The sequence below is a fragment of the Ornithodoros turicata genome, chromosome 9 (genome assembly GCF_037126465.1).
Source record: "Ornithodoros turicata isolate Travis chromosome 9, ASM3712646v1, whole genome shotgun sequence".
In the NCBI taxonomy this organism is placed as follows: domain Eukaryota; kingdom Metazoa; phylum Arthropoda; class Arachnida; order Ixodida; family Argasidae; genus Ornithodoros; species Ornithodoros turicata.
The window spans coordinates 29,906,647-29,933,908 of NC_088209.1; the positions used below are offsets into that span (position 1 = coordinate 29,906,647).

The 27,262-nt window shown below is 43.9% G+C and overlaps 1 protein-coding gene across 1 annotated transcript in view; it reads right to left on the reverse strand.

Annotated features, from left to right (window-relative positions):
* Positions 1-27,262, reverse strand: part of LOC135368573 (calcium-activated potassium channel slowpoke-like) — a 93,939-nt gene that overhangs the window by 18,092 nt on the left and 48,585 nt on the right. Inside the window, exons 6-17 of the mRNA XM_064601953.1 lie at positions 23,167-23,278; positions 21,652-21,803; positions 21,424-21,591; positions 16,210-16,301; positions 11,320-11,430; positions 9,287-9,392; positions 9,056-9,208; positions 8,392-8,547; positions 8,167-8,279; positions 7,098-7,256; positions 6,965-7,041; positions 33-104 (exon numbers count right to left, since the gene is read on the reverse strand). Coding sequence (XP_064458023.1) covers positions 33-104; positions 6,965-7,041; positions 7,098-7,256; positions 8,167-8,279; positions 8,392-8,547; positions 9,056-9,208; positions 9,287-9,392; positions 11,320-11,430; positions 16,210-16,301; positions 21,424-21,591; positions 21,652-21,803; positions 23,167-23,278 — 1,471 coding nt within the window. The remainder of the gene's footprint in view (positions 1-32; positions 105-6,964; positions 7,042-7,097; positions 7,257-8,166; positions 8,280-8,391; positions 8,548-9,055; positions 9,209-9,286; positions 9,393-11,319; positions 11,431-16,209; positions 16,302-21,423; positions 21,592-21,651; positions 21,804-23,166; positions 23,279-27,262) is intronic.

A 27,262-nucleotide genomic window follows, 5' to 3' on the forward strand; every position in this document is an offset into this window, starting at 1 on the left:
AGAGAGAGTATGTTAGTCAAGGACACAACTACCTCGTATCTTGACCCTCTTGGGGATTTCGGGTGGAGTAAAAGTGGGGACATTGGCGTTATGCAGCCCTTCATCTGCAAAGCACCACAAGAAGAGTAACCACAGCGGTTTACCGCCACTCGAAGGCCACACTGGACGACAGCATGCAGTACCAACACCCACCACACCCGACGAATATGAAAGGAGACCCATGCCACACACGTGTATGCTGCCTCTGCCTTTTGCGCTTCAGTTAACACAATTGGTTAACGCTTCTTCTATAAACGTATAGAGCTTCGACGGTTTTAATTTGCAACGGCGTCTTCATCACCAAAATCCTTTCTTCTCACTTTTCTTCTTCTTACACTATGATTGCATTTAACCATGCTCGGCGAGGGATAAGAAAACCTTTAAAATGCAACCGAGCTAAAAAACCTCGTGGCAGAGACAGCAGGGGTACTGTAAGAACTGCGTTTACTCCGGCTTAAAGCAATAACTTTTAACAATAAAACGTAGACGTTTCCCACCAATACAGGCGGCATCCTCAGTACACAAATGAGCCGCAGGTGAAAATCAACCTACTTATCTACCACGGCGTTGCAGATATCCAGCAGATATCTGGCAGAGGGCCACGGTTCTTTTTGCGGGCAGACAGCGTGGCCCACAGCCGGATACCCTTGGTACCCCGGATACCCCGGAACGCCTTGGTAGATAAGTAGGTTGATTTTCAGCTTCGGCTCATTAGTGAGTTTTAGTGCATCCTACGCGAAGGCGATTACGTACGGTACGATGCACTAATACCCCTGTCACACGGGCAGTCTTCAATGATCATTGAAACCAATGACCATTGAAAATGCGTGTAGTGACACCAAGCATGTGACGTATCAACTTCCCGAAGAGTATTGGATTCAATGTTCCCCGACAGGTTGACACGTTACACGCAAGGTGGCGCTACACGCATTTTCAATGTCGATTGGTTTCAATGATCAATGAAGACTGGCCGTGTGATAGGGGTATAAAACTGTCTATTGTGTACTGAGTACGCCGCCTGTATAAGTGGTGAAACTGTGGTGGTGGTGGTGGTTATTGCGTCAAGCCGGAGTAAACGCGGTTTTTACAATATGTATTCTCACGGCTTTTGGAGTATTTTCTCACAGCAAGGGTATATACAAACATGAATAGAACTGGATCCATATTTTTTTTATTTTTTTTTCATTTGGTCAATTTCTTTTATTACGACACACGTACCATGCATAATCGAATTTTTCGAGAGGGTTCAAAGTGGCAACACGTTATATAGCGCCACATTCGGTCGCTCTGTTGTCCGGAGCATTCTTACCAGCCCACGTGCGTTCACATATATAGCAACGACTTCCTTCTTGACTGCAGTATACCTGCGGCGAACGCTTAGAAAAACCAGCTGAAATGTTATTATGAGTGAAGGATTCTCTTGCACGTGTCAGGAGATAGGGATGCTCCAGACTGTCAAATTTTAAGTAATAGTTAATGCACGCGCATACCTGGACAACTTATATAAAGTGGTCTTTGCCATAGTGTTTGAAAAGAAAAGAAAAGTTAAAATTTGCCTAAATGCATGTTTGTTCTTAAAAGAAAAAGAAAAATGTATTCACGAGCTAAAATGTACCTGTGCTTCACCGTCGCTGCTAATACTATAATGCCCCTGTCACACAGTGTTCAATGATAATTGAAAGCAATGGCCACTGAATACGAGCGCAGCGCCATCTAGCTTGCAACGTGTCAACTTCTCAAAGAGCGCTGGATCCAATGCTCCCGACAAGTTGACACACTGAACGCTTGGTGGCGCTAGCGTATGTTCGATGGCCATTGCTTTCAATAATCATTGAACACGAGCCCGTGCGACAGGGGTATAAGAAAGTTTTTTTCTTTCTAATTTTCATTTGTGTGTCGTGTTAGAGAAACTTGCATACACATTGGGAGCAGTGAGCAGCATGCAGACAAACAGCGTGCACATCTGTCTATACATGACGCAGGGAACACTCAGTGGCTATCATGCGAATCTGCCAGTGTTCAGAACATGCTGTGGTGATGCACAGTCACAATGCACACTACATGTGGCAACAGTCACGTCTGCCTGACTGCACACGGTCTACGTTCACGTAAAGCTTTCAAATGAAGTGTGCTGGTGGTGTAACGTTAATAGCAGTAAAGGTTTTGTTCCAAGTCGATTCGTCACATTACCTTAGGCTCCTCTGTAACACTTGTAAAGAGCGATGAAAATTCCGCTGTCTTTCGCGTTGAGTTTCAGACTTGCTGCTCTACGCAATCTTCAAACAGAACTTCACCACATAGCACGCCTGAAGGGTAATCATGTAACGAAATGGCCGAGCGGGTTAAGGCGTGGTATCTAAGGTCGTGCTGAAGACTGGGAGGTGGTGTGTTCGAATCCTACCACCGGCTGTGCTGGCTGAGGTTTTCCCTGGTTCTTCCGAGGACTCTCGAGACGAATGACCGGCACGGTTCCCCCTGAAGTCGACCCACACTCTTAAAAATGAACTTCACCGCATAGCACGCTCCTAACCAACCATCATCTCGAATGATATCGTTACCTGCCCTGATTTGTTAAAAACAGGAGGCGTACGCCCTCTTTTGTGACACTTATGCTGTTCAAAAGTGTCACAAAAAAGGCGTATGCCTCCCGTTTTCAACAAATCGGGGCCGATAACGATATCATTTGAGATTATCGTTGGCTAGGAGCGTGCTATGCGGTGAAGTTCATTTTTAAGAGTGCAGGACGCATACTACCCCCCCCCCCTGACCCCCACTCCTTCCTGCTGTCCTCCCTCCATCTGTCCGCATCTGTACACTGCTCATAGCCACAGTTGCTTCGCGCCGCTAACAGGGAATTAAAAAAAAACGAAATGTTCCAGATTTGTGCAACGCGCTGGGCGGCACGCGTCTCTTTGTGACAATTACCGTGACCGCACACGTGTCACAAAAAGTTGTATACGCCTCCCGTCTTCAGCAGATCAGAGGAATTGAACGATGTCATTTGGGATGATGATTGGCTAGAATAGTGTTATGCGGTGAAGCTCCGTTTTAAGAGTGCAGCTATAGTCGTCTTGTCTCTTGCCGTAATACGCAAGTACTATATTATGTGCGCTTCGCCTTCGCCATGCCGGTATACGGGCATACTCGGCATAAGTGCAGTTTCAGTGCATTGCCACATTATATCTACCCTTGAGGATGTTTGTGTCACATTTAAAGAACACTGAAACGCGCCACAAAATTCACAGCTATAGAACGTGGGATAATCACTGTTGTGGCCGAGTCCGACTTAGTATTATTTTTTTCTCTCTCTCTTCTTTGGTATTTCTAGTGCAGTCAGGTGGCCTACTTTAACACTTATTGACCCCGTTTCACACATATATCTACACGAATATACAGACATCGATGAAGACATCAAGAAGAAAAACCTACTTGCTCGACTAACAGCTTGCACTGCCCTCACACCTTTCTTAAACAGACCGACTCCGGCAGCAACACGGATAAAGAAAAAACGCAAAAAATAGGGGAAGAAGAGAGATGGGATATACGGTTAGTTCTTCTGTGCAAAACATCCTCAAAAAGAAAAAGAAAAATGACAGAAAAAAATGTTAATAGAAACAAGTGCAAACTTTCATGATGTATATGCAATCTTGACTGCAGAAAAGGAAGTCAAGACTTGGGTAAATTTCGCACAAGTTGACAGGCAATCGTGTTGTAGCAATTTTCTAACATGCCTTCAAAAGGATGGGGGTGGTGTCAAAAACGAAATGGTCTCCGATAGTAACTGACAGGTGAATGGGATGAATACACTTGTTTTGTATTGTTTCTGACGTATTCCGATTTCCGAGTGAGTTTCTTTTTCTTTTTTGTGAGCTTAGCCAGTGCGGCAAAGGCAATCAAGTCCGAGGGGGAAAAAAACTTTTGTTGTCAAGTTCATTATACCGTAAACAAAAGTATCCTTACAGTAGGTCTGCTGATCGCCTTAATTAGCTATGCTAATTAATTTCCTAATTACCTTATGTTCACTACGTACTTACAAGAAGCTTGCTGGTTTATAAGGAGCGAGAGAAAAAAAAAATGCAGAAGTATAAATAGGGCTCTGTGTTTTAGGGTAAAACTCGGTAAAACCCGCTTTTACCCCCCATCTGCAGCAGTCGTCACTTAGGGTAAAGCCCGAGAAGACCCGAAAACTAACCTGGCAAAGTGCAAATTCGGCCACCAATAGAGGACGATATGTCCCGCATCCCACGTTCATGTAAAACGCGAGAAGCACTCTTTTTTCTTTTTCTTTTTTTTTTTTTTTACACCCGAAAATCTGCTTTTCCATCGGATATTGCCCGAGTGTACGGCCTCTGAAATAGCACCCGATGTTTACCCCTGATTTTCAAAAAAAAAAACAAAAACATAAAACCCGAAAACACGGAGCCCTACGAATAAAATATTTTCATGACAAGGACGAGTTAGGTGTTGTGATTTGTAGCATGAACATGATCAGAACAATACTTTTTTTTTTTTCATTGGCGGGCTTTGGTATAAGGAATATGACACAAAAGTCTCATGATTCTATATATAACCTCGATTATTTTTACGGGCCTGGTTCTTCCCATATAGTTTACAAAGTTGCACACGGTACCTTTTACACATTACACAAGCATGTCTTGCTCAAGAACTCAAAGCGAGACCGGGACTGCGTTTCGCAGACGAATATTCTAAAACTGTGCATAATTTGTCTCGTTTTTTGTTATTTTTTCAGGACTGCTACCTAGTATGTCCTCCATGCATAGATGTTATGGGTGACATATCCGTGTTCGTGCAGTTATCTAATCAAATGTAGCTGTACTGCTAACGTGATGAATCTGTGTGGCGGAGAGACTGGAAACAAGAGCTACTGAAATAACAGATTGCATGTTATGTCTCTAGTCCTTTTTCTGTAATAGAGTTGCTTGAATAGGTGACACTGCAGCGTGTGCAAGAAGCGCTAAGCAGTAAGTGAGAGCAATAATACACAAAGAGATCGTGACATCACATGACTTAGGAATGAAAACTGCTTCCGTTGAGCTCAGTCTGGAGGCATAAATTGCGCAGCAGCGGTGTAAACAGAATTGAAGATTAACGCGGACCTGAAGCGGCGCGACAGAAAAGGACGATCGTGGCCAATTTTGATTTATTTTCTTGCGACATTCGCGGCATTGGAGGCGGTCTTACGATGGCCAAGCTTGGCAATTTGTTCTGTCATGCATGTCACTGTACACCATCAAATAAAAAAATAAACACCGAGGAAAGCAGCTTCGAACGGACGGCCCGACCTCCTAGCGTGATCTTAGCAGCATGCCCGCGTCTCTCTTCTACCGGTCTATGTCACGAGTCACGTGAACACCCTGCCAGGGGGGGATTGCTGACGTCAGGCGCTGCAGGTCACTTGTGCTTGTGGTTCCTTCGCAGGAGTTAATTTGATTTGTTGCAGAACACCCCGAAAAAAAAAAAAAGAAAGAAAAGAAAGATATGGGGGCCACCTCATTGTTTCTTCCAGTTAGGTTGAAGCTAAAACAATTGTAAACGTTATCGGGACCTTATCTACACTCTTAAAAATGAACTTCACCGCATAGCACGCTCCTAGCCAACCATCAACTCGAATGATATCGCTTTGTGCCCTGATTTGCTCAAACCAGTAGGCGTACGCCTTTTTTGTGACACTTATGCTGTTCATAATTGTCACAAAAATGGCGTACGCCCCCCGTTTTCAGCAAATCAGGGCAGATAACGATATCATTCGAGATGATGGTTGGCTACGAGCGTGCTATGCGGTGAAGTTCATTTTTAAGAGTGTAAGTGAAAGGGATACGTAAAAGAGAATGCTAGGATTGTAAATATTGTTGTTTTACATAACGCCGCAAGCTGGGCGCAGCAGTCCAGGGAGGCTAAGTTCGTTCAGTGTGGAGATAACTTGATACGTCGAGGAAGATAATCGGAACGCGTCTATTGGGCAACGGGGAGCACCGTGCGCAACGCTGTCCAATTGGCGCGTTTCGATTACTTACCTCGACGCATCAAGTATCTAGACTATCAGCAAGCGTAGCCTCCCACTGGAAGCTGTTGCATAAATGAGAGAAACCGTCAGAAGTAAACAACGACAATGTATGCAACTGCACACGTGTTTCCGTGAACGTCATCGCAGACAAGGAGAAGCGGAAGATAGCCCTTTCCCTTTCTGTAAAAGCACGCTCGGACACTATCCTGTCCTACATCATATGATGTCACGAGTTCTTTCCTGAAAGCAGCCTCTTGCATGGAACATACGCAATATGAAACACTGTACAAAAGCACATAGTGCACAAAGCACGTGTCATGAGGTTGCTACAAATATCACTCAACCGGTACAGTGCTGCGCGCCATTTCAATGTTGTTTTTGTTACAAAGCATCACAGTTTCAGGTATTTTGTTGTAGCAACATACTTCTGCATTCATTTATTACTGATAGATGGCACGTTAAATGGAACGAAGGCGCCAGACATCGACAGACAGAAAGAACTCTGTGTGAGTTCTCGTAAGGTGTGAAGAAATAATACATTCCCAAAACGGCTTTCCAGGAAGACCCCTTAGACATACTGGATACCCGTTACAACTGGATAAAAAAAATGTCAAAAGGTGGTGAGATACTGGTTCTGAGGTTCGAAGTTTCAGGTTTCGATTTCGCGAATGTGTTATTTTGGCACAACTCCTTCGCGCAACTATTCCCGGAATTTATTCTGCGGCTTCTGTACCCAACTTCGTCGAATGACATGCTGACAAAACACGGTAGATTATGCATCATTTAAGGTCATGCCCCCAAGGGGACATGAAATGATATAAATGAATGGCGACACAGAAAATACAATAGCGAGATTCAGCAGGTATACCCGTACTGATATAGTCTCTTATAAACACTTACGGTTCTTGCACTTGCATTTTTTAATCAGCTTCTCATCCTTGATATCTTCGTGGCAATTCTTGCAATAAAACCATGCCCTGCGCCGAGAAATGTTTCGGTCCAGCACTTGGTGCCATGAAATGTTGCGACTAACCTTTTCACCTCATCTGCCGATTGAGCAATAAAGAAACCCTGAGTGTTTAGCGTAATTTTTATCTTTTTCTTCGGGTTGATTGCAATCTTGGAATCTGAACTATCGTCGACTGCTACTTCGATCGCAAGGAGGAGGAGTTTTAATTTTACAAAACACAGCCTGAAAAGAAAAAAAAGAAGAAAAGAGTTAGGAGGATTAGAAAAGAAAACAACGCTAAAAAGGCAAAGTAGAGAAGGAAGAGCAACTGATATCTCAGGCTATTCCCAGAAGCACGGTGTAGTATTGAAAACATGACGAGTCCACTTTAGCGGATATTTCGGAAGGAAGTCTTTTCTTTCCCTTTTGCTTGGTCCAGCTTAGATAAAGCCCTGCTTCAGACTCAAAACAGTTACTGTTCATCACGTCCACTTGTATGCATCTGAACTTCTAGACCTCACCACCACCACCACCATGTATCCCGTATCTGGCAGGTTTATTGTGCCCCAGGCGGACTTGCCATGCACACGGTTGTCAATCTTTGAAATCATGTTGTATACCTTCCCTCTACTCCCTTTGAAGCATCTGTGTGTCTCGGTTACTGTCCTAAAGGCAAGGTATATTTCGCAGTGTGCATTGAGGGTCCTTGCTCTATTTGGTCTGTGGACTTTTGAACTATTGTCTCATTAACTGAACTCACTCATGAGTTGACCCCTGTATGCTTTTGCTACGTCTCTTCGACATCTTGCAATTTGCTCTCCCCGACCAACTCACGCACCCTCTACGCATCTCCACCATTCATCCTCCCCCCCCCCCCCCCCATCCGTCTTTTTTTTTTCTTTTTTTTTTCTTTCTCACTATAGTCGTGATGACGCCCACTTCTGTGCGGCCAGCAACAGCGAGCCAATCTTACCATTACGTCCCCCGCCCGCTTCTCGACATCTTGGGTTGCATTTGTTTCGCTCTTTGCGTAGTGCTTTCGCATTGTTCTTCTACTTTCTCTTGTATTTACTTGTGCTGGAGTAGCCTGTCTCCGTAATTTTCTTTTTTCAATCAATCAATGAAGCAATCGCGTGCACGTGGTACCACTTACTCAGCAGCTTGTGGGAACGTCATGCTAGTGAAAGAAGCTGACAAGCTTTCGGTGTACATCTCCATTCCAGTTCCACAGAGGTAATCGTTCTGCCAAGCAGGCATGTCAGGGGACTGGACAGAGAAAGCAGGGATTAAACGTCTTGGCAAGGCGACCGAATGAACGATAAAATATCTGTGTGCAGTTGGTCGGTATGTACGCTGCAGTTCCAGATACGGCACCCACCGTTTTGTACGATCTCATGGCGAAGAGGTTTGCCATCATCGTTGAGAAGCCTGGAGCCAAACAACTTTGAGCGATGAAGCCGAGTTTCAACTCGGAAACACAAATGACGTCATCCCCTCTTTTCCAGTTCCAACTGGGGATGTTCAACAAGTAAGCCTAAAATGTGAAAGAAAAGAAAAAGTAGTTATGTGTACTTCTGCAACTCTCATCACCACTGACCGGTGGCGGATCCGGGGGCGTTCGCCGCCGCCCCCCCCCCCCCCAAAAAAAAAGAAAAGAAAACACGGCAGGCAGACCACCTTTCTCCAACGCGATTCGGTACGATACGATACGATACGATACGATACGATACGAAATTGTTGGTGGTACGCAGGCTTTACGAACCCCCAGTTGAAACCATGTCAATGTTTGCATTAACGAGGAAGTCATTTACGTTCTAATTTTAATGGAGCAGCTAATTAGGATTTCAATTCCCTCCTCAAGCGGGTCCAACGGTGACAGCATGGGAATCTATTAGCCATTTTTGACTACCACATTTTGGCCAGTAGATAAGTCCGCAGGACACACCTTATGCCGAGTGCCACAAATATCACTTTTAAGACATTCGTAAGCATAAGCATGCGCGCGGATGATCATCTCGTCAACTAAGCGATCTTGAGATTACCTTGTTGTGATACTGCATCAACTGAATAATAACTCGTATATCATCAGAGTAATTCTTGATGGAGATGACTCTCATGATGTTGGCAGCGTCTTCAGCATCCGGGTCCTGACAGTACTTGTTTGCCAGCACCAAACATGCATCTGCCTCGTGGACCTGTTTCGGAGCATTCCACACAGTCACACACACACTAATTTATTATCGTCTCAAAAAGGAAAACACGGCTTTTCGTACCTTGACCCTTTGTAAGTCAATGGGATTCATCACACTGCCTTGAAAGAACTCCACTGTAGTAAAGTGTCTTTTTATTAAACCTTCTAGCTCGAGGTCAGGAGGCTTTCTGTAAGATTCATAAGCCACGTTATATAGGGTACATTCGTCCAGTATCTGTTTTAAGACACACTGTTTTGCTCCTTTCAATCGAACAAGAAACACGTATCTTTACACTGTTTCGTAACAGATTGCGCTGCAAATAGTGCACATATATGAATGAATAAAGAACAATAGTTCATAAAAAGGCCCCATATGTGGGTGGTCAAATTCATACCACCTACACTCTAAAAAGAGGAGTAGATTGGGGAACAATTACAGCTTGTAATCCTCTATGTCGAGATCGCTCCTCACTCTCCAACCCCGAAATTTATTTCCCAGCATTGCAAATAGTTCCTAAACTTCGCGTAAACCTCAAAACACTTATAGTCGTGTTCAACTTAAGAAGGAGAAGAAATCTAGCCCGTCAGCTCTGAAAATATTACTGCGCCACAGATAGGATGGCTGGACGCAGAGAGGTCACGCTCTTTCCCTGTGCCATATAACGTAATCCATCATACTCACTCTGCTTGCGTATTGGCTGTTAAGACTGGACGCATGACACTACGCTGCGGCAGAAAGTGCGCTCCCCTACTGATGGCGCATAGTGGTGCTGCAGTATTTCTCCTCGCGCGCTATTGCGTCTCCTTATCTCCAACGGCGTATGTAGTTGACGGACTAGATTTCTTTTCCTTCTTAAGTTGAACACGACTATAGTCCCCAAAGGGACTAATGGCTATGGCAATGCATCTAAGTCCCAAAAAGGGCTAATATTACTCTTTCTCTCTCTCTTAGAGTGCGCGATTTCCGATCTGAGATGCTACCATCACACCATGCTAGATGCCTCCTCACTAATCCTCGCTCGGATACGCAAGGACACATTTACCCTACACATTTTCTCTTACGTGATTTCCCAGACACACGCACATTCACATGAACAAGCAAAATCGAGGCGGGCGGCATCTCTCTCAAGTATAACGTAGAAGTTGCTGTGGCAGATTAACGCAGAAAAACGCAGGAAACACTAGAGCAACTGCGGACTAAACCTCGTGCCTGCAAAATTCTCACGTTCTCACGGTAGATTCTAGTGCAAGAAAAAGCGAGAACACAGCTCATGGAGGCGAAGTTCCGCCCCGTGTTATGTTGAAAATTCGTACGGTGCAGGAGTATCGCGAGTGGCGTACTGCGCAGACGATGCTTAGCGGATGTCAGCGTCAGCGTCTTTTCCTGTCGTCTGCTACGGAATACCTTGTAGCTGTGTCGCAGGATAATCCGTATGGTTAGCAGCGTACGTGAAGAGAGGAGGGTGTTGAGCGCTCGCGCTCACGTGACAGCAGAAATCTATGACGTTTTTCGCATCCTCCGCTGTAGCATTCTGGGAAACGTTGCTCGTGTGAATACACGGATAAAGTCAGCCAATCGCCGAAGACAATTTTCGAACTCAGGCTTTCAGTGGCTACTAGTGGCTGCTCATGCGGCTGACGACGGCTCGTCTACATCGCTATACGGCCACTGAAAGCACGGTCCTGATTGGCAGACTCTTAATTGTTACGACACGTCGCTCAAGCGACTAGACTTTGTCTCTAGGTAGTGTTGCTATGCTCCGGAGACAGACGTTAGAGCTCGCGTTGACGTCACCTACTCCTGGAGAATCCGAAACTATGAAGTCGGGTTCTTCCGAAAATTCGTCTTCTTCTTTTTTTTCGTACTGAATCATTAAGCGTGGTTTATTTGTAATACGAAACAAAGTAAACTGATTTTTTTTATTCCGTTGTGGAACTTTAAGTCTTCTGCGTTCGTTGAACACGGAAGGGGGGGGGGGGGTGCCGAAATGGCTTGCCGTTGCCGTTGCTGGCCAAACACGAGTGGCATATATGGACGTCGGGACGAATTAAAGAAAGAGTCGAGACTGTCCTACCAAAGACATACTCTGCCACACGTGAAGTAAAGCTGCTTACCTGTGTAAAAAAACTACTTCTACATCTACGTCTTCTCTATCCTCATGGAGGAAATCTTTGAGAAAGTGAGACACGGACTCGTATGTGATGTGACCACACACGACGATGTGTCTAGAGGGAACAAGAGAAACGTGATTGTTGCGAGTGTACCATTCGTGCAAACGCCCGATTTCGGACGCGTCAGTATCAATGGTATCTACCTACATATTTCACAGGCAGCGATGCCATTTGGCAGTGACTTGCACGGTGATTTTTTAAAAGCCATTTAGTAAAAAAAGGAGTGTTATTTTTTAATAAACACTTTTTTTTATTCTGCAGGCTCAACTGAGAAGCGTAATGACAGTGTTAGAAAAGGTGTTTGCAAAACGCCCATCTGAAACAGTGTTTTTAAACCGAAAATGACCTCCCTGAAATATTGAAATGGTATTTTCCGTAGGATATGCCCTGTGAAATCATGTTTTTTTGTAGCACACACCATTAACAAGGGTGTTTTACAAAAGACCATCCCATATGGTGTGAAACTTACAAAGGTGTGTGCTATAATACATTTGCACCCGAAATGTGAAAAAAAAACAAAAAAACTGGGTATTTACATTGTGTTGCGAAAACACTTCGAAGAATCTACACTCTTAAAAATGAACTTCGCCGCATAGCACGCTCCTAGCCAACCATAATCTCGAATGATATCGTTATCTGCCCTGGTTTGTTGAAAACGGGAGGCGTACGCCTTTTTTGTGACACTTATGCTGTTCATAATTGTCACAAAAAAGGCGTACGCCTACCGTTTTCAACAAATCAGGGCAGATAACGATATCATTCGAGATTATGGTTGGCTAGGAGCGTGCTATGCGGCGAAGTTCATTTTTAAGAGTGTACGCGCGCGACCTGTCTCGCAAACGCACTTCTTCGAATTTGGTTGTGCGTTTATATCAAGGCAGATAAGGTGAACCACATAGGAATGTTGTTAACATGGCAGTATCACGGTGTTGACCTGTCAGTAAATCCCTGCCAAATGGCAGCGCCGGTCACAGGTTATAACGCAATTCTGTCACTTTCAACAGCACGTTGAATAGGAAGAATGCCAGAGAACACGTGTGTGCTAGCTTATAAGAGACAGTGATGACTACAGACTGGGTTCATTTTCATACGTTATTGCATCATTGCCATTGTGCCGGATCTCATAATCTATATATAAATCTATATGCTGTCTGACGGCGAGTGTTTCGAAAACAAAATAGGGCAATTATTTTTGCATAAATTGACCAGGACATGTTACGCCGAAGAAAACGCACCGCATAAATATTTCATCATCATTCCAGCATAACAGCGAATGAAATTGTATGCAGACTCATTCATTTAATTTAATTTAATTCATTCATTTAATTTAGACGAATTTCGCGCGCTGCTGTGTGGCATTGAGTGCAGGGAATGAAATGAAAGAAAACAACGTAGACATGAAACGGGATTTGTTACTTCGAAGAAGAAGAAGAAGAAGAAGAAGAAAAAAGAAAGAAGGCGGACAGAAAACATTGAATTACGTTCTTTAGCCGCACCTCAGGGATAGAGCGAAGGAACACTTTCGAGCCTATTGCATATACGGGTTTAACGAAGTTGTGCTCCACAAACAGCCTGGCTAGAACAGCTGTAGCTTTATAAATATTATTGCTAGCATTTCAAAGAATAAACGCCATGAATTTAGTGATGCGTGTAGTGATCGAAATGCTTGCACAACGGGTGCCTTGTATATGCAGCACTGGACGAGTCGTCGCACGAAAACTATCTGACTGAGACATGCTCGACAGCGGCCATTATACATTAATACTTTCCTGATCAAAATGCCATGAAAGAGAAATCAACAGTATTTCGCAGGTGAAACGACCACTTGTAAGCTACCACAATGGTACATTATCATTCTTTCGTGATACTTGTACGCAGACATTTCCATTGTTCTGTTAGTCACTACCGAAACGTACTCATGTTTAATCAAAATCATTTTAATTTGTCATTTTAGATTATAGGTATTGTACGATGCTTAATTTAGAAAAGGAACGTATCATTTTGCCTCTTATAAACCAGCATGTCAAAGTGCTAGCACAGTATATCAAAGCAACCACTCGCCACCACACACTCAGCACATCATAAAATCACATGATATATACACGAGCAAACACTCAAAGCCAAGCGACACTCCAGGTTTTCACCAACACCAAGGAAACTATCTTGTCACACCATGGACAAATTGATTGCAACAGGTTGTACACTGATAGCTCGTGATCAGCGTAGCATCATGCACGGTAGGTACCAGATAACAGAACAGTTCACTACCAAACAAAACACAGAACGCACAAAAACCATGCAGCAGGCAGTGACTATCGGGTTTTGTGGTGGGGAACCCTGGAGGAAAACAGAAGTACTGTCTATTGACCTTGTAGGGCATCGAGTTGGAATGCGAGTTGCGCTGTACCCTGTTCGTTACCCAAATAGGGCAAGAAGGGCTGATGGTTAAAATATAAGATACCCTTCCGGTTGATACCTTGCTTCGCTGCTTTATACATTGTAACGTTCCAGTCTCCGAAACCGACTTCCTGGTTCGGAAACTAGGCGTAACTTTATTGTTTTTTTCCCAATGTCCCGTGCTTTTCGTCGTCCTCTTCTTTTCCTACGTTACAATACATGTTCTCGTCTACTACAAACAAAAATTCCGTTCCAAATGGAGACAGGCAGGTACGATTCAAGTAACGGAATTGAATGTTTGTGACGTTTCGTTGGGAGTAAGCTCTTGATCCTCTTTCCACCAGTCTCCTCTCCTTTTTTTCTTTTCTTGAGGAGTGGTTTCTCATACGACCTTATTCTGGGGAGCTCAACGGTCTCGCAAGAATTTCCAATCAGATTGACCAAAGCCGCGTTAGTTACGCCAAATTTGTTTTTAAGGAAAACCAATGTCCCAAATTCAAGATTTCCATCCGGAAGTGCATCGGAATTTCGTGGATTCTTTTCTCATTTAGAGGACTCCTGGCTCATAGGAATCCTGAGAGCAACAGACCGTGCAGACCACTAGCTAGACTACAATTTCTCGGTACACATTCGTAGACTGCCTCTATGCGGGTGCTTCAAATTTACGGTTGACTACATGCGTATTAGTGGGTCGCGGACGCGCTGCTGCATATCTCTTGTTAAGAGTTATTCCATGATAAGAAACAAAGGTCTAAGTGGGTGCTTTCTCAAATTCATGCAGGATATGGTTCGAGTATGTAGAAAGAGGGAAGGTTGAGGATGTAAATAAAAGAACTACAAACGTTGTTAAGAGAGGGAAACTACAGATCTACCAGTGCCACAAAGTCCACGTTACCTTCGTCCTCTTTCTGACTTGAATGTCCCACCGTACTTTGGCCTTGAACCAATTAGGTCTATGATCTCCGGTATACAGCTAGCGAACACGGCCTAACGCAACGCACAGTCATAGGGAAAGAGAGAAGAAAAGAGAGAGAGAAAAGAGATACAGATGAACCATAGCCGCTCTAAGAACTGGACAAGCATACTGCTGTGGCACTGAGCACCATTCCTGTCCTGCGCCCAGAGTTTTCAAAGAGTCGCTAACAATGCCTGCACTGACCGCTAGATGGAGTCTGTCCCATGTACCGGTCAGTGGTGCTGAGCCCACAAGTATAGTGAAGGAGAAAAGGGGAGAGACATAGGGCAGCCTGGTGCTACCATCACAGTGTGACATATGGGTTGCTGCATGCCTCACTGGAATATGACAAGCTCCGCTTTCTCTAAGTACACAACAAGGCGGTACCACCAACATTGCGGAGCCTGACGGTCTGCCTCACCTCGAAGCTTTCTAGCAGCACCGCTCACCCATTGAACGCTTATTGCCAAGCACTGCGAAGAACTTAAACCGCGATGTACTGGTTCACGCTAATTGGTTCAGCTCTAGTGTATCAACCACCTTGGCAACGGTGCGATAAGCAGGAATTCCAGCAAGCTGTACAAGCAAGCAGATAAATATAGCACATAGAAAGCTCCTTGTTGTACATAGCGACACCTCTTCAGCATGTGCTGTACCTGTACCACGCCGTAAAATCGTAACTCAGCCGCATAACAAGATCTGGCCAAAATATCACACTGCACGAGATTGTTATATGCGGGTATTTGAAGAATCTCGCTTCGGGACAAAACCGGGTCGTTAAGTGGGCGAAACTATAATAGTGATTATGATTGTAGCCTACAGAGCTCTTGAAATTTCCAGTGTAAATTGGTTTGAGAAGGACACTATCACTCAACCAGCAGTACAATCCTGGTGACGTGATCCTTCGTGAGCCTTTAATACGCGTACGGAGGACAGGAAGTCAGGACAGCTTTAGTCCTTGAGGTTGTGGATTGCCAGTTGTGAGTGGGTGAACAATGAGTATACAAGCCGAACAAGGGCTTTACCGAAAGAACAATCAATCTTCAAGGCTTCCTATACGAGGAACACCTCCATATTTTTCTTTTTTCGATAAATAAATCAACGTCTCGCTTCCCACAGTCTCATTATTTTGTTCTACTTTATAGGTTTTGCGTGTGTGCTGTCTAATACAGCGTTGCGTTCGATTTCACGGTTGGACCAGAACATGCACTGCAGCAGGATTACGTTTTTCTAGCGAAACAATAGCGCACTTCCTGCATTTCCATTTTCAAGGGGGGAGGAGGAGAGGGGGGAGGGGTCACGAAGTCATCGCCTCTAATAGATGAGGTCCATAAATGATGAGTGCTGTGCTGTGCGAAGAAATCTCCGAGCTGAGGCAACGGGGTGAACGGCTGAGCGATCAAGCCGTGCAAGACGTCATGCAGAGAGAAGGCACAAATACCCAGGACGCATAACAGACGCTTCCATCACACCCACTGTACCTTTTCCCATGCTCCCGCCTGTATTCTCCGCCATATTTCGGTCTAGTTCCTATCAATTCTAGAATCTCTGGAATGCAACTGGCGAACACCGCCTACAGGGGCGAAAAAGAATACACAGCTGAAAAAGGAAAACCTTCTTCTGGCTTTGGCCTGGTATGGCTATAAGAACGTAAGAGTAGGGTAAGTATCGATCCAACCCGCGCTACCTGATTTTAAACAGTTCTTTGAACAGAAACAGTAAATGTTGTGTTTGCGAGCCCTTGAATAACAGAGATTTATTCAGACACTGCTTTGCTTTGCCGCGCTCCGAAAACCAGTTCATTTGATACGACGCATGTTCCTTAGACCGAATTCCTGTTCCTAAGGCACGGTGATCCGGGCAACAACTGGTGATCCGTTAAGCCGCCACTGCGTCACTGTTGGAACACTCTTAAAAATGAACTTCACCGCATAGCACGCTCCTAGTCAACCATAATCTCGAATGATATCGTTATCTTCCCTGATTTGTTGAAAACTGGAGGCGTACGCCTTTTTTGTGACTTATGCGGTTCATAATTGTCACAAAAAAGGCGTACGCCTACCGTTTTCAACAAATCAGAGCAGATAACGATATCATTCGAGATGATGGTTGGCTAGGAGCGTGCTATGCGGTGAAGTTCATGTCTAAGAGTGAAACCTCATTATGCACTCTAAAAACTGAACTTCACCGCATAGCACGCTCTGCGCCAACCATTGCCACGAGTGATAGGGTTATCACTTCTGATTCGAAGAGAGGGGGGGGGGGGGCGTACGCCTTTTTGTGTCAATTTGGAAACATGATAGTTGACACAAAAATGCGTACGCCTCCCTCTCTCCTCTAATCACAAGCGATAACCCTATCATTCGTGGCAATGGTTGGCGCAGAGCGTGCTATGCGGTGGAGCCCAGTTTTTAGAGTGTGGAAGAAGTCGATATCTCGAACAGATGACAAGTCTCTGTTCGACATATCGGTGGCTCTCGACCGTCAAACTATACTTTCGCCGGATACACTCTAAGAAAAAAGGGTGTGAAAAGGTGGTAACTTCTATAGTTACCACCTATAGGTCAGCATAGCGTCTGATAAAGGGTGGTAGAAGAAATTATCATATATCCAAATTGCTACAAAAAGGCGTACGCCCCCTCTCGCTCACCGAATCAGAAGCGATAACCCTATCATTCGTGGCAATGGTTGGCGGGCAACGTGTGCTACACTCTTAAAAATGAACTTCACCGCATAGCACGCTCCTAGCCAACCATCATCTCGAATGATATCGTTATATGCCCTTATTTGTTGAAAACGGGAGGCGTTCGCCATTTTTGTGACAATTATGAACAGCATAAGTGTCACAAAAAAGGCGTACGCCTCCCGTTTTCAACAAATCCGGGCAGATAACGATATCATTCGAGATGATGGTTGGCTAGGAGCGTGCTATGCGGTGAAGTTCATTTTTAAGAGTGTAGAACTTTGCAACCTTTTAGGCACAACATACACGACAATATTACCTCCTCAAAAGGTGTCACTGCTCCACCCTTTTTCTCTAAGAGTGTAGATGGATCTTTCGCTTTAATTATATTAGGTTTTCGTAACTTCGGTGTGTACGAAGTCGTTTTATCGAACCACTCATATGTAATGTAACTCGAGGAAAGCAAACAAGGCTGGAGGTTCCCGCGCCGTATACCTAATGTCCTCGTATATAGAGATATTACAGATACTGCAAAATCCCTTAATTTCTAGGCTTTCATCATTCGCGAATCGAACACGGGGCACAAATTCGCGAGGAGTGAATTACGCGAATTCTGGATACTGAAATACATATCTCGCAACCCAGCTTCTAGCAAAATCTTCTTAGCTAAAAACATGAAAGTAAAATTAAACACAGTCAAGTTGCAATATGGAGTACGTAACGATAACGTGAGCAAGTTGCAACAATGTTGAATTGCAAGTTCTTTTGAACACGCTCCAGCTAACACATGGTGAAGTTGCTACCGTCATGCTATAGAGGAAACAGCTAGGCAACTTAAAGAGGTTAATTGAGAATATGAGTTGCGTAATATGGATTTCGCAGGTTTTCTCTGTTTGACGGGCTTTTAACTGAATAAAAAGTAAAAAAAAAAACACGAAAACTAAATGTTTCAAGACACTGGTTTCCTCGTATAACTGACACAATAAATGCCCGACTTTGAGAAAACGTTATTTAGTGAAGTTCGTCATCTTAAGCATATGTGTGAAGTTTCCAATAAGAACTTTGCCGTTTCATGCTCTCGTTTTTACAATTCACGTGTGCGAATCAAGACATACAGAAGAAAAAAAAACATAACATATAAAGCTCATATATGAAAAAAATACATTACGACGTTCCAAACTCCATCGTGTTCAAAGACACGCAAACTTTCATGTAAAATGTGGCCCTACATTGCGTTTTTAGTTTTTCTCCTTTAAAATTTAACTAGCGAGACGAAACTTCATAATTAAAACAAAGAACTAAAGTACTTGCAAAACCGACAAAAACGGGCACTAATGATGTCAGATTCTTGCCAGTATATGTTACTTCTTAGAGGGGCACCACTAATTAGTTCCGACCAAATATAGTCCAATATCTCTGTCTAGACAGAAGATTATTTCCGCCAAATTTCATTTTCCGAATACTTCTTCGGTGGAACTGGTAGGAAAGAATATCAATTTTCAAACTTTCGAGTTTAATTTCTTAACTGGGTTCGTTATAAGCAATCGCACGTATTTCATATAGTATACTGCATTCGTACATTACAAACGGGTCTACAAATAAAAAAATAGTTAGATTAGATTAGATTAGAGTTAGAAAAGAAAAATATGAAAGAAAAAATAAAATAAGATAAAAATATTTGTTTGTCTCACTGAGTCGCTTTTATCGCTGAAAACAACATTTGTAAACTCCACAATTAATTCGGAAGCCTCGCTGTGTTTAAGTTTTAAACTATATTGTCTCGTATTTATTTTCACAGTTTGGCAAATTAATGGACTAATGAAGCAATAAATTCAGTTCTTCCGCAAAGCCCAATCTCTTCCTAAACGAAACGTTCGCATGATTTTACTTGTTTTGAGGCAACTTTAACTAGGCACCTTTAACTAACATTAACTAACACCCTTATATTACCGCCCATCGGTGGAGAAATAAAGGACATGACCTACATGCACGCAAGCCAAGTATGGACGCCTGAGCATATCTAGTTTAGTCGCCGCGGACAGAACTTCTGTCCGCGGCATTTTAATGCATTAAAAAAAAGAAACTACGGTGTCACGATCACACCAGGAAGTAACAAGTACAAGTTTAAATGCAACTGCAGATATGATTACAACAGGATAAGAATGTCACTGTGGAAGGAGTGGGCAAATTTGGAAATGGTATAGGGCACAAATGGGTTGAATAATTTAGATGAATTAAAAATACCGCGAAAGCAAACAAAAAAAAAACAAAAAAAATGATATTTTTGCTCAATGTGACGAACAGTACATTCTACAATAACGACCGTCATAACCCTGGGCGTACAGCCAACAGGAAACGCAAATGCCCAGCGCGAACAAGGACACGTGTCTTTTCACTGCATCCTTGAAATCTGTAGAATTTTTTATGATCTTAGCTTCGAAGCATCACTAAATTTTCAATGTACCCATTCAAAGTATAGGAGCCGGCATAGCAACGCAAATTGTCGGCAGGCTCTTCGCGTTAGGACTCAAGCAACGTTCATTAATCATGTGTGCTTTTGAATGGACAAAAAGGGGAGAATATCACGAAGCTCCGCGCAAAATCTAGTGATGCTTCAATGCACACCAGTTCCTTTTTCTTCTCGTTCTGCTAGAAGACCTTGAACAGTACAGTGGCAAACATATTACTGAACAACTGACGTTTCAATACTCCGTCTGGTCAGGAAACAAAGGGTAAGACGAGTCGCACCATACAAGGAAGATTGATTGGTTATTACTGAAATCTATTCCGCTTTTACTGTTCCTCGTCTGTGCAAGGTTAATACTGCACAATCCACGTTTCCTACACTCTACACTCTAAAAACAGAACTTCACCGCATAGCACGCTGTGCGCCAACCATTGCCACGAATGATAGGGTTACAGCTTCTGATTCGAAGAGAGAGGGGGGGCGTACGCCTTTTTGTGGCAATTTAGATACATGAAAATAGCCACAAAAAGGCGTACTCCCCCCTTTGTCTTCCGATCACAAGCATATAACCCTATCATTAGTGGCAATGGTTGGCGCACAGCGTGCTATGCGGTGAAGTTCTGTTTTTATAAAAACAGAGCTTCACTGCATTGCACGCTCCTAGCCAACAATCATCCCGAATGACAACGTTCTCTCCCCTGATTTGATGAAAACGGGAGATGAAAACGTAGCCATTCTTGTGGCAACTTCGCAATGCCACAAAATGGCGTACGCCCCCCGTTTTCATCCAATCACGGCAAAGAACGATGTCACCCCGGATGATGGTTGGTTAGGAGCGTGCTGTGTAGTGAAGTTCATTCTTAAGAGTGTAGGCATCTTTTTAATTTCAAGTGAAAAACATAAATACAAATACGGCTTTGCAGAAAGTGGAAATTTCTGTTGGTCTTTACATCCTTGTATGGGCGGCATGCCATATCACTCTTAGAAATGAAACTTCACCGCATAGCACGCTCCCAGCTAACCATTCTCAGCGAATGATATAGTTATCTGCTGGAAACGGAAGGCGTACGCCATTTCTGTGACAATTATGAATACATAAGTGTCACAAAAAGGCGTACCATTCCCGTTTTCAACAAACCAGGGCAGATAACGATATCATTCGGTTGGCTAGGAGCGTGCTATGTGGTGAAGTTCATTTTTAAGAGTGATTATTTGTCTATGCGCGAGCCCGCTCCTATATACTCCAGTTCATCCAGGAAATAGCGATAAGGTACCTTCCAGTTATGGAGTTGCGTGCAGGTATAACCATTCATCCGCTGTGAAACTTCAAGACAAGAATACAGTGATGCCACACGCTTAAAATGGTACTTCACCACATAACACGGTGAGGGTCAACTATTGCAGAGAACGATATCTTCCTGACTACTGATTCCCGAAAAAGCGCGCTACGTACGCCTCAGTTTCTTGACCAGACACACTGCACGTACTTTGTACCACTAGCTACTACAACGCACTACAGGCTAGATATACTGCTGAATGACTTACCAAGCCGACAAGTATGAAGAGTACTATGAAGACTTGTCCCAGTGTTGTCTGACAGTATACGTCACCATAACCCACAGTGGACATTGTAACTATCAAATAGTACACGCACTCCCAGTACGTAAGCTTGCGTGCGTTTGCAAAGTCCAAGGGGTCGCCTGAATTTTCCAACTGCGGGGACAAACGAGGCCGTTGAACACACTGTGGACGCACACATGGACAGCTGCTCACCAGATGGATAATTCCGGCAGCGGTAAGCCACACGCTAATCACAATGGAGACTAGCTGTGCCAGACGAATGGAGCTGCTGGTTTTGAGCACGTTCAGGTACTGCAGAATATCTGGCACAGACATCATGCGTAGTGCTCGGAGGAAGCGAAGTCCTGAAAGCGACAGTCAAGACGGTATCGTTTCATGTCAGCCAAACATATTACCACATACACTCTTTAAAAAAAGTGGGGGGAGGGGGTTATGGCAGGGTGGGCTCGTTGTTGTTGGCCACACAGAAGTGGGCGTCGTCACGACTATAGCCAAAAAGAGAGAGAAAAAAAAAAAAGACGGATGGAGGATGAAGGGTGGAGATGGGTAGAGGGTGCGTGAGTACGTCGGGGAGTGCAAAGCGATAGATGTGTCGTTGGGCACGACCCGCCTCCTTAAAAATGAACTTCACGCTCCTAGCCAACCATCATCCCGAATGACATCATTCTGTCCCCTGATTTGCTGAAAAACGGGGAGGGGGAGGGGGGGGCGTACGTCACTTTTGTGGCATTATGCAGTTTGTAATCGCCACAAAAATGGCGTACGCCCCGCGTTCTCGGCAAATCAAGGGAGAGAACGTTGTCATTCGTGCTGATGGTTGGCTAGGAGCGTGCTGTGCGGTGAAGCTCTGTTTTTAGAGTGTGCTTGCTCCTCTAAGGCGGCTTGTACACAGTGAACATAACTTCACCACACAGCACGCTGAAGGTAAACCGTTACACATAATGATACCCTTATCATTGTTGATTTGTTGGAGACGGAAAACATACTCAGTTTCGTGACACTTACGCAGTTATGACAAGTGTTACAAAAAGGCGCACGCCTCGGCCGCGCGTCCCACAAATCAGGAGTGATAAGGTATCATTCTGTCCAATGGTTGGCCCTCAGCTTGTTATGTGGTGAAGTTCTGCTTTATCCTTTATTACCTTTACTTTCTTTATCTTATCTGTTTTAAGAGTGCGGAAGATAATGCAGTGTTAATAGAAAGTTCGGCGGATGTAACGTGCTTGTTTCTTTACTTTTACCTATTTTTATTTTTTATTTATTTATTTGTTTTTACCGTGCTTTTATTTGTTTATATTTGTTTTTACTGTGCCTTACTTTCTTCCTTTTTTGTAACACTCAAATCAAATCGCAGCTATCACTGTTTACGTTAGGAGTAGCAAAACAAGTCGGGAGACGAGCTCAATTTCTCCTCTTTTTTTTCCTTACAAACAAACAAACAGACAATTTCCAAAAGGTTGGATATCGCTCACCAGAATAGATTACAGGAGTCAGAAGTGGCTACTCCAATACTTTTATAGTGTGGCGAGTTGACCACTAGATTCGAATAGATAATAAACACGAAAAGCACTGAGGACCGGTCTCCAGAAGTTGTGAAAATGGATGGGCACGCAAATTTGCAACTGTATTTGAAATTTCTTCCACTTGTTCGCCTTCCTTGCTTATGATGCGCTACCTATCGACAAAACAATCAATCAATATACTTACCAATCCATGTGCGGTCCAAGTAGATTGAAACAAAGGACGGCGGAATGGTGAAGTAGTCAACAAATGAATACAGCTCCAACATGAACCACAATTTGTCACTAGCTGCTATGAACTGCAAAGAAAGAAAGAAAACAGATGGCTCTTCAGAAACAGATACCCAATCGCCAGCAGGGCTGGACGGTGTTCCCGTTTTACTTTTTTGCTTTTTCTCGCATAAAGCAATAAAGCCGTAACTGGCAGACCTGACATGGATGGACGATTTTGCTACTTGTGAGATTACGACGACGTCATATATAGAGATCGATATATGGGACTCCTTTTTTCTCTGTACGCATCCCACTTGATACGACGGTTGTCGTGTTCGAGAGTTTTTCTCTTAGTATGAAAGCCACAACTGAATATATGCCTCAAAATCAGCTACATTACTTCTATTTACAACTAATCAATTACTAGAAACTAATTGCAAGCATAGGCTGCACTTACTGAAATCCGTCTCAACCATGGTTTTGTGTAAAGCTACTGCTCAAAATTATATAATGCGTGCAATAATATATCAGCTAATTATTTTGCTTTACTAGAATTATTAGAATTACTAGAATTTATTATTACTAGAATTACTAGAATTAGAATACATTATTACTAGAAACGAATTGCAAGTACAGGTTGCGCTTACTGAAATCCGTCTCAACCAGGGTTTTGTGTAAAGCTATTGCTCAAAATTATATCATGCGTGCAATAATATATCAGCTAATTATTTCGCCGTTTCTCTCCCTATTATCTTTTTTTTTTCGTCAACATCAACATCATCATTTCACCGTAGACGGCGTGGCGTTGCATCTGCGAAAATGCTTTTTTTGGATCACTGTTTTACACTTTAGCGAATATCCAGCTAAAGAGGTTTTTGAAATGTTGCATTAGTCGTCCGTATTGCACGCTGTAATTGCTTTCAACTTGTAGCTGAAATGAAACGTGTGCACTTCGAGAGTTCAACAGTGGCGTTCAGTACACAGATGCATGAACAGAAAGACGTGTGTTCTCTTGCAGCAACAAGCCGGTATGAACGGCACTTGAGTGACAAATGAATCGGCGCTGGAATGCGTTCAACGTGTCACGCGGATGGCTAATTCGTGTCCCATTGTAAGACCGAGATGATCCAGAACAAATCAATCGGACAGGAACCGCAGAGTGAGTCAGTCGTTGTAGCGGCACAACTGCAGACAGAAGTGCGTGCGTATAGGCAAACAGCTGCACTGCGCAAATGCACGCAAGCGTTGTTACTTCGATCTATAGGGTGCCCCAGGAAACGTGCCACTGAATTATAATAAAAAAACTACGCCAGCTAGAATCATGCGCTCAGCGCCATTTGTTCTTATTAAGTTTTTGCCACCTCCTGATGTGAATGTCACGTACCCCAAGTTTAATTATGTAAATATTTGCGAACTAAACTTTGAAATTTGCCAAGTAAATGTCACTTTTTTTTACCTCACAAATATGAAGAGCATGCTGAATTCACTCAAATTCATGATAATTGACAGTGATATTCACGAGCTATCCCATCGGAAAAAGTAGCCGAATATCATGCTTTTCGGAGCACCGGACCATAATGCGCAGTGACTTTTTGAGCGCAATCGCTCTCAGTCCGACGAAAGAGGTTCCAAAGCCAGCCCACATAGTGATAGTAGAAAAAGTAACAGTTCCTAATGAGAGAGGGAAAGCATTATCCCAGCGAAAATCGGACGTGATAAGCCGTGCCTGTGTTATCTCTTTCTGCGATGCCGGGGTGGGCTGGGTGTCCAACCTCCTTTCGTCGGACTGACAAAGATTGCGCTGAAAAATTCATCGTGCGCTATTCTGTGGGAGCTCCGTAGAGCTCGGTTATTTTTTCCGATGGGATAGCTCCTGAATATCCCTGTCAATTATAATTAATTTGAGTAAATTAGACACGCTCTTCACATTGGTGGGGTAAAAAAGTGACCTTTACTAGGCAAATTTCCGACTTAAGCTCGCAAAAATTTACATAATTAAACTTACGTTACACGACATTCACATCAGGAGGTGGCAAAAACCCAGTAAGAACAAATGCCATTGACCGCATGACACAAGGTGGTGTAGTTTTTTAATTATAATTCAATGACACGTTTTCTGGGACACCCTGTATATCTGCACTCTAAGAAGAAAACGATTAGCCCAGGAAGCGATTACAGTTAGCTCCTTAAATCGCAGTTACTCCCCTTTTTTGATCCCCGACCCTGCAATGCAAACAGTAATAAAACTTGGCATGAAACTGAGTATTGCCACTTCTGTGTATTCTACTGCTATTGCTACTTCTGTGAACTAACTGGGGGACTATTCAGGGGTACCGCCACAACCCATTTGGCAATGCATCTATAGTCCCCAAACAGGACCAAAAGTATGCATTTTCTTAGTGTGTGACGCTTGTCGGACGAGAAGAAGTTTTGCTTGCCACACTCTAAAAACAGAACTTCACCGCATAGCACGGTGAGGGCCAGCCATTCACTCCTAGAAATCAACTTCACCGGATAGCACGTTCCTAGCCAACCATCATCTCAAATGATATCGTTGTCTGCCATAAGTGTCGCAAAAAAGGCATATACAACTCCCGTTTTCAACAAATCAGGGCTGCTGATAACGATATCATTCGAGATGGTGGTTGGCTAGGAGCGTGCTATGCGGTGAAGTTCATTTTTAAGAGTGTTGCACAGAATGGTCCTTTAGCACTCCCGAATTGTAGAAAACGCGGGATGTACGTTTTTTTTTGTTTTTTTTTTTGAACGGCATAAGTGTTCCAAAAGGGCGTAAGCCCCCCACCCCCCGTTTTTAACCAATCTGTGGGCAGAAGGTGATTGACTAAGAGCGTGCTATGTGGTGAAGTTCATTTTTAAGAGTGTTACTAAAGAATGCTCGTTTAGCACTCCCGATTTGTGGAAAGCGCGGGGTGTACGCTTTTTTTGGAACTGCATAAGTGTTCCATAAGGGCGCACCCCCCCACCCCCCAGTTTTTAACCAATCTGGGGGAAGAAGGTGATTGGCTAAGAGCGTGATATGTGGTGAAGTTCCGTTTTAGTTCCTTTCTCCCCCTTTCTTTTCCTTTTTTTGGCTATAGTCGTGACGATGCCCACTTGAGTGCGGCCAACAACGGCAAGCTACCTCGACCCCCCCCCCCCCCTCCGTTTTTAGAGTGCCGCAAGACTTCACCACGTCACACGCTAAATTCGAACCATTGCACAGGATGACACATTTATCCCTTTTGATTTGTGTGGAAAGCGCGCAGCGTGCGCCTTTTTGTGACAACTACCAACTTCTCAAGTGTCACAAAAAGGTGTACGCCTCCCGCTCTCAACGTATGAGCGGCGAGAACGATGTCACTCGGGATGGCGATCGGCTAGGAGCGTGCTATGCGGTAAAGTTCTCCTACAATAATACGTGTGTCTCGAAGAAGCTGCGGACTTTTGCGCTGTGTCAGCGCGAAATGGCCCCGAAGATTCCCTCGCCGTGGGTTCCCAGATATCCGATATAAAAAGAGACAGCGCAGTTTTCGCTCCGCAGTTCAGTCGGTCGGTCCTTCGCCGAAAAGCAGAGATCGATGAAACGATCGAAGCGAGCTTTTCGCCGCGCCACCTACGAGTATCGAGTGCCGAGCTTCGGACCAAGCAGAGCGCGGCTGCCCGTGAAGCTTTACTGTTTCTTTTCTGTTTTCTCATATATTTCTTCTTCTTCCCACAGTCTGAGGGTATGGAAGACAGTCCCTCTGGTGGAAATCTATGCTAATGTATCGCTTATACGAGATTAAGCGGTTGCTGCGCAAGCGCGCTAACGATTAGCTCTCCTTCGAATGCGAGGTCGGCCCAATCACTTTTCTTTTTTGCTCTCTCCCGCTGGGGTCGAGATAAATTATCGAGTAAGCGTGGTGGAAGTGAAGCATTTCCAAGAATTTCGGCCTGACGTGGCGCGCAGTATGTGCTCGCGAGACATAAACGCAAAAACGAAGAGAGGTCACGGAGGTCTAGGCCTCCTCGCTATCGCACTACGAATGGAAAGCAAACGTGGGAGACAATGTTACATAAGATAAACACAT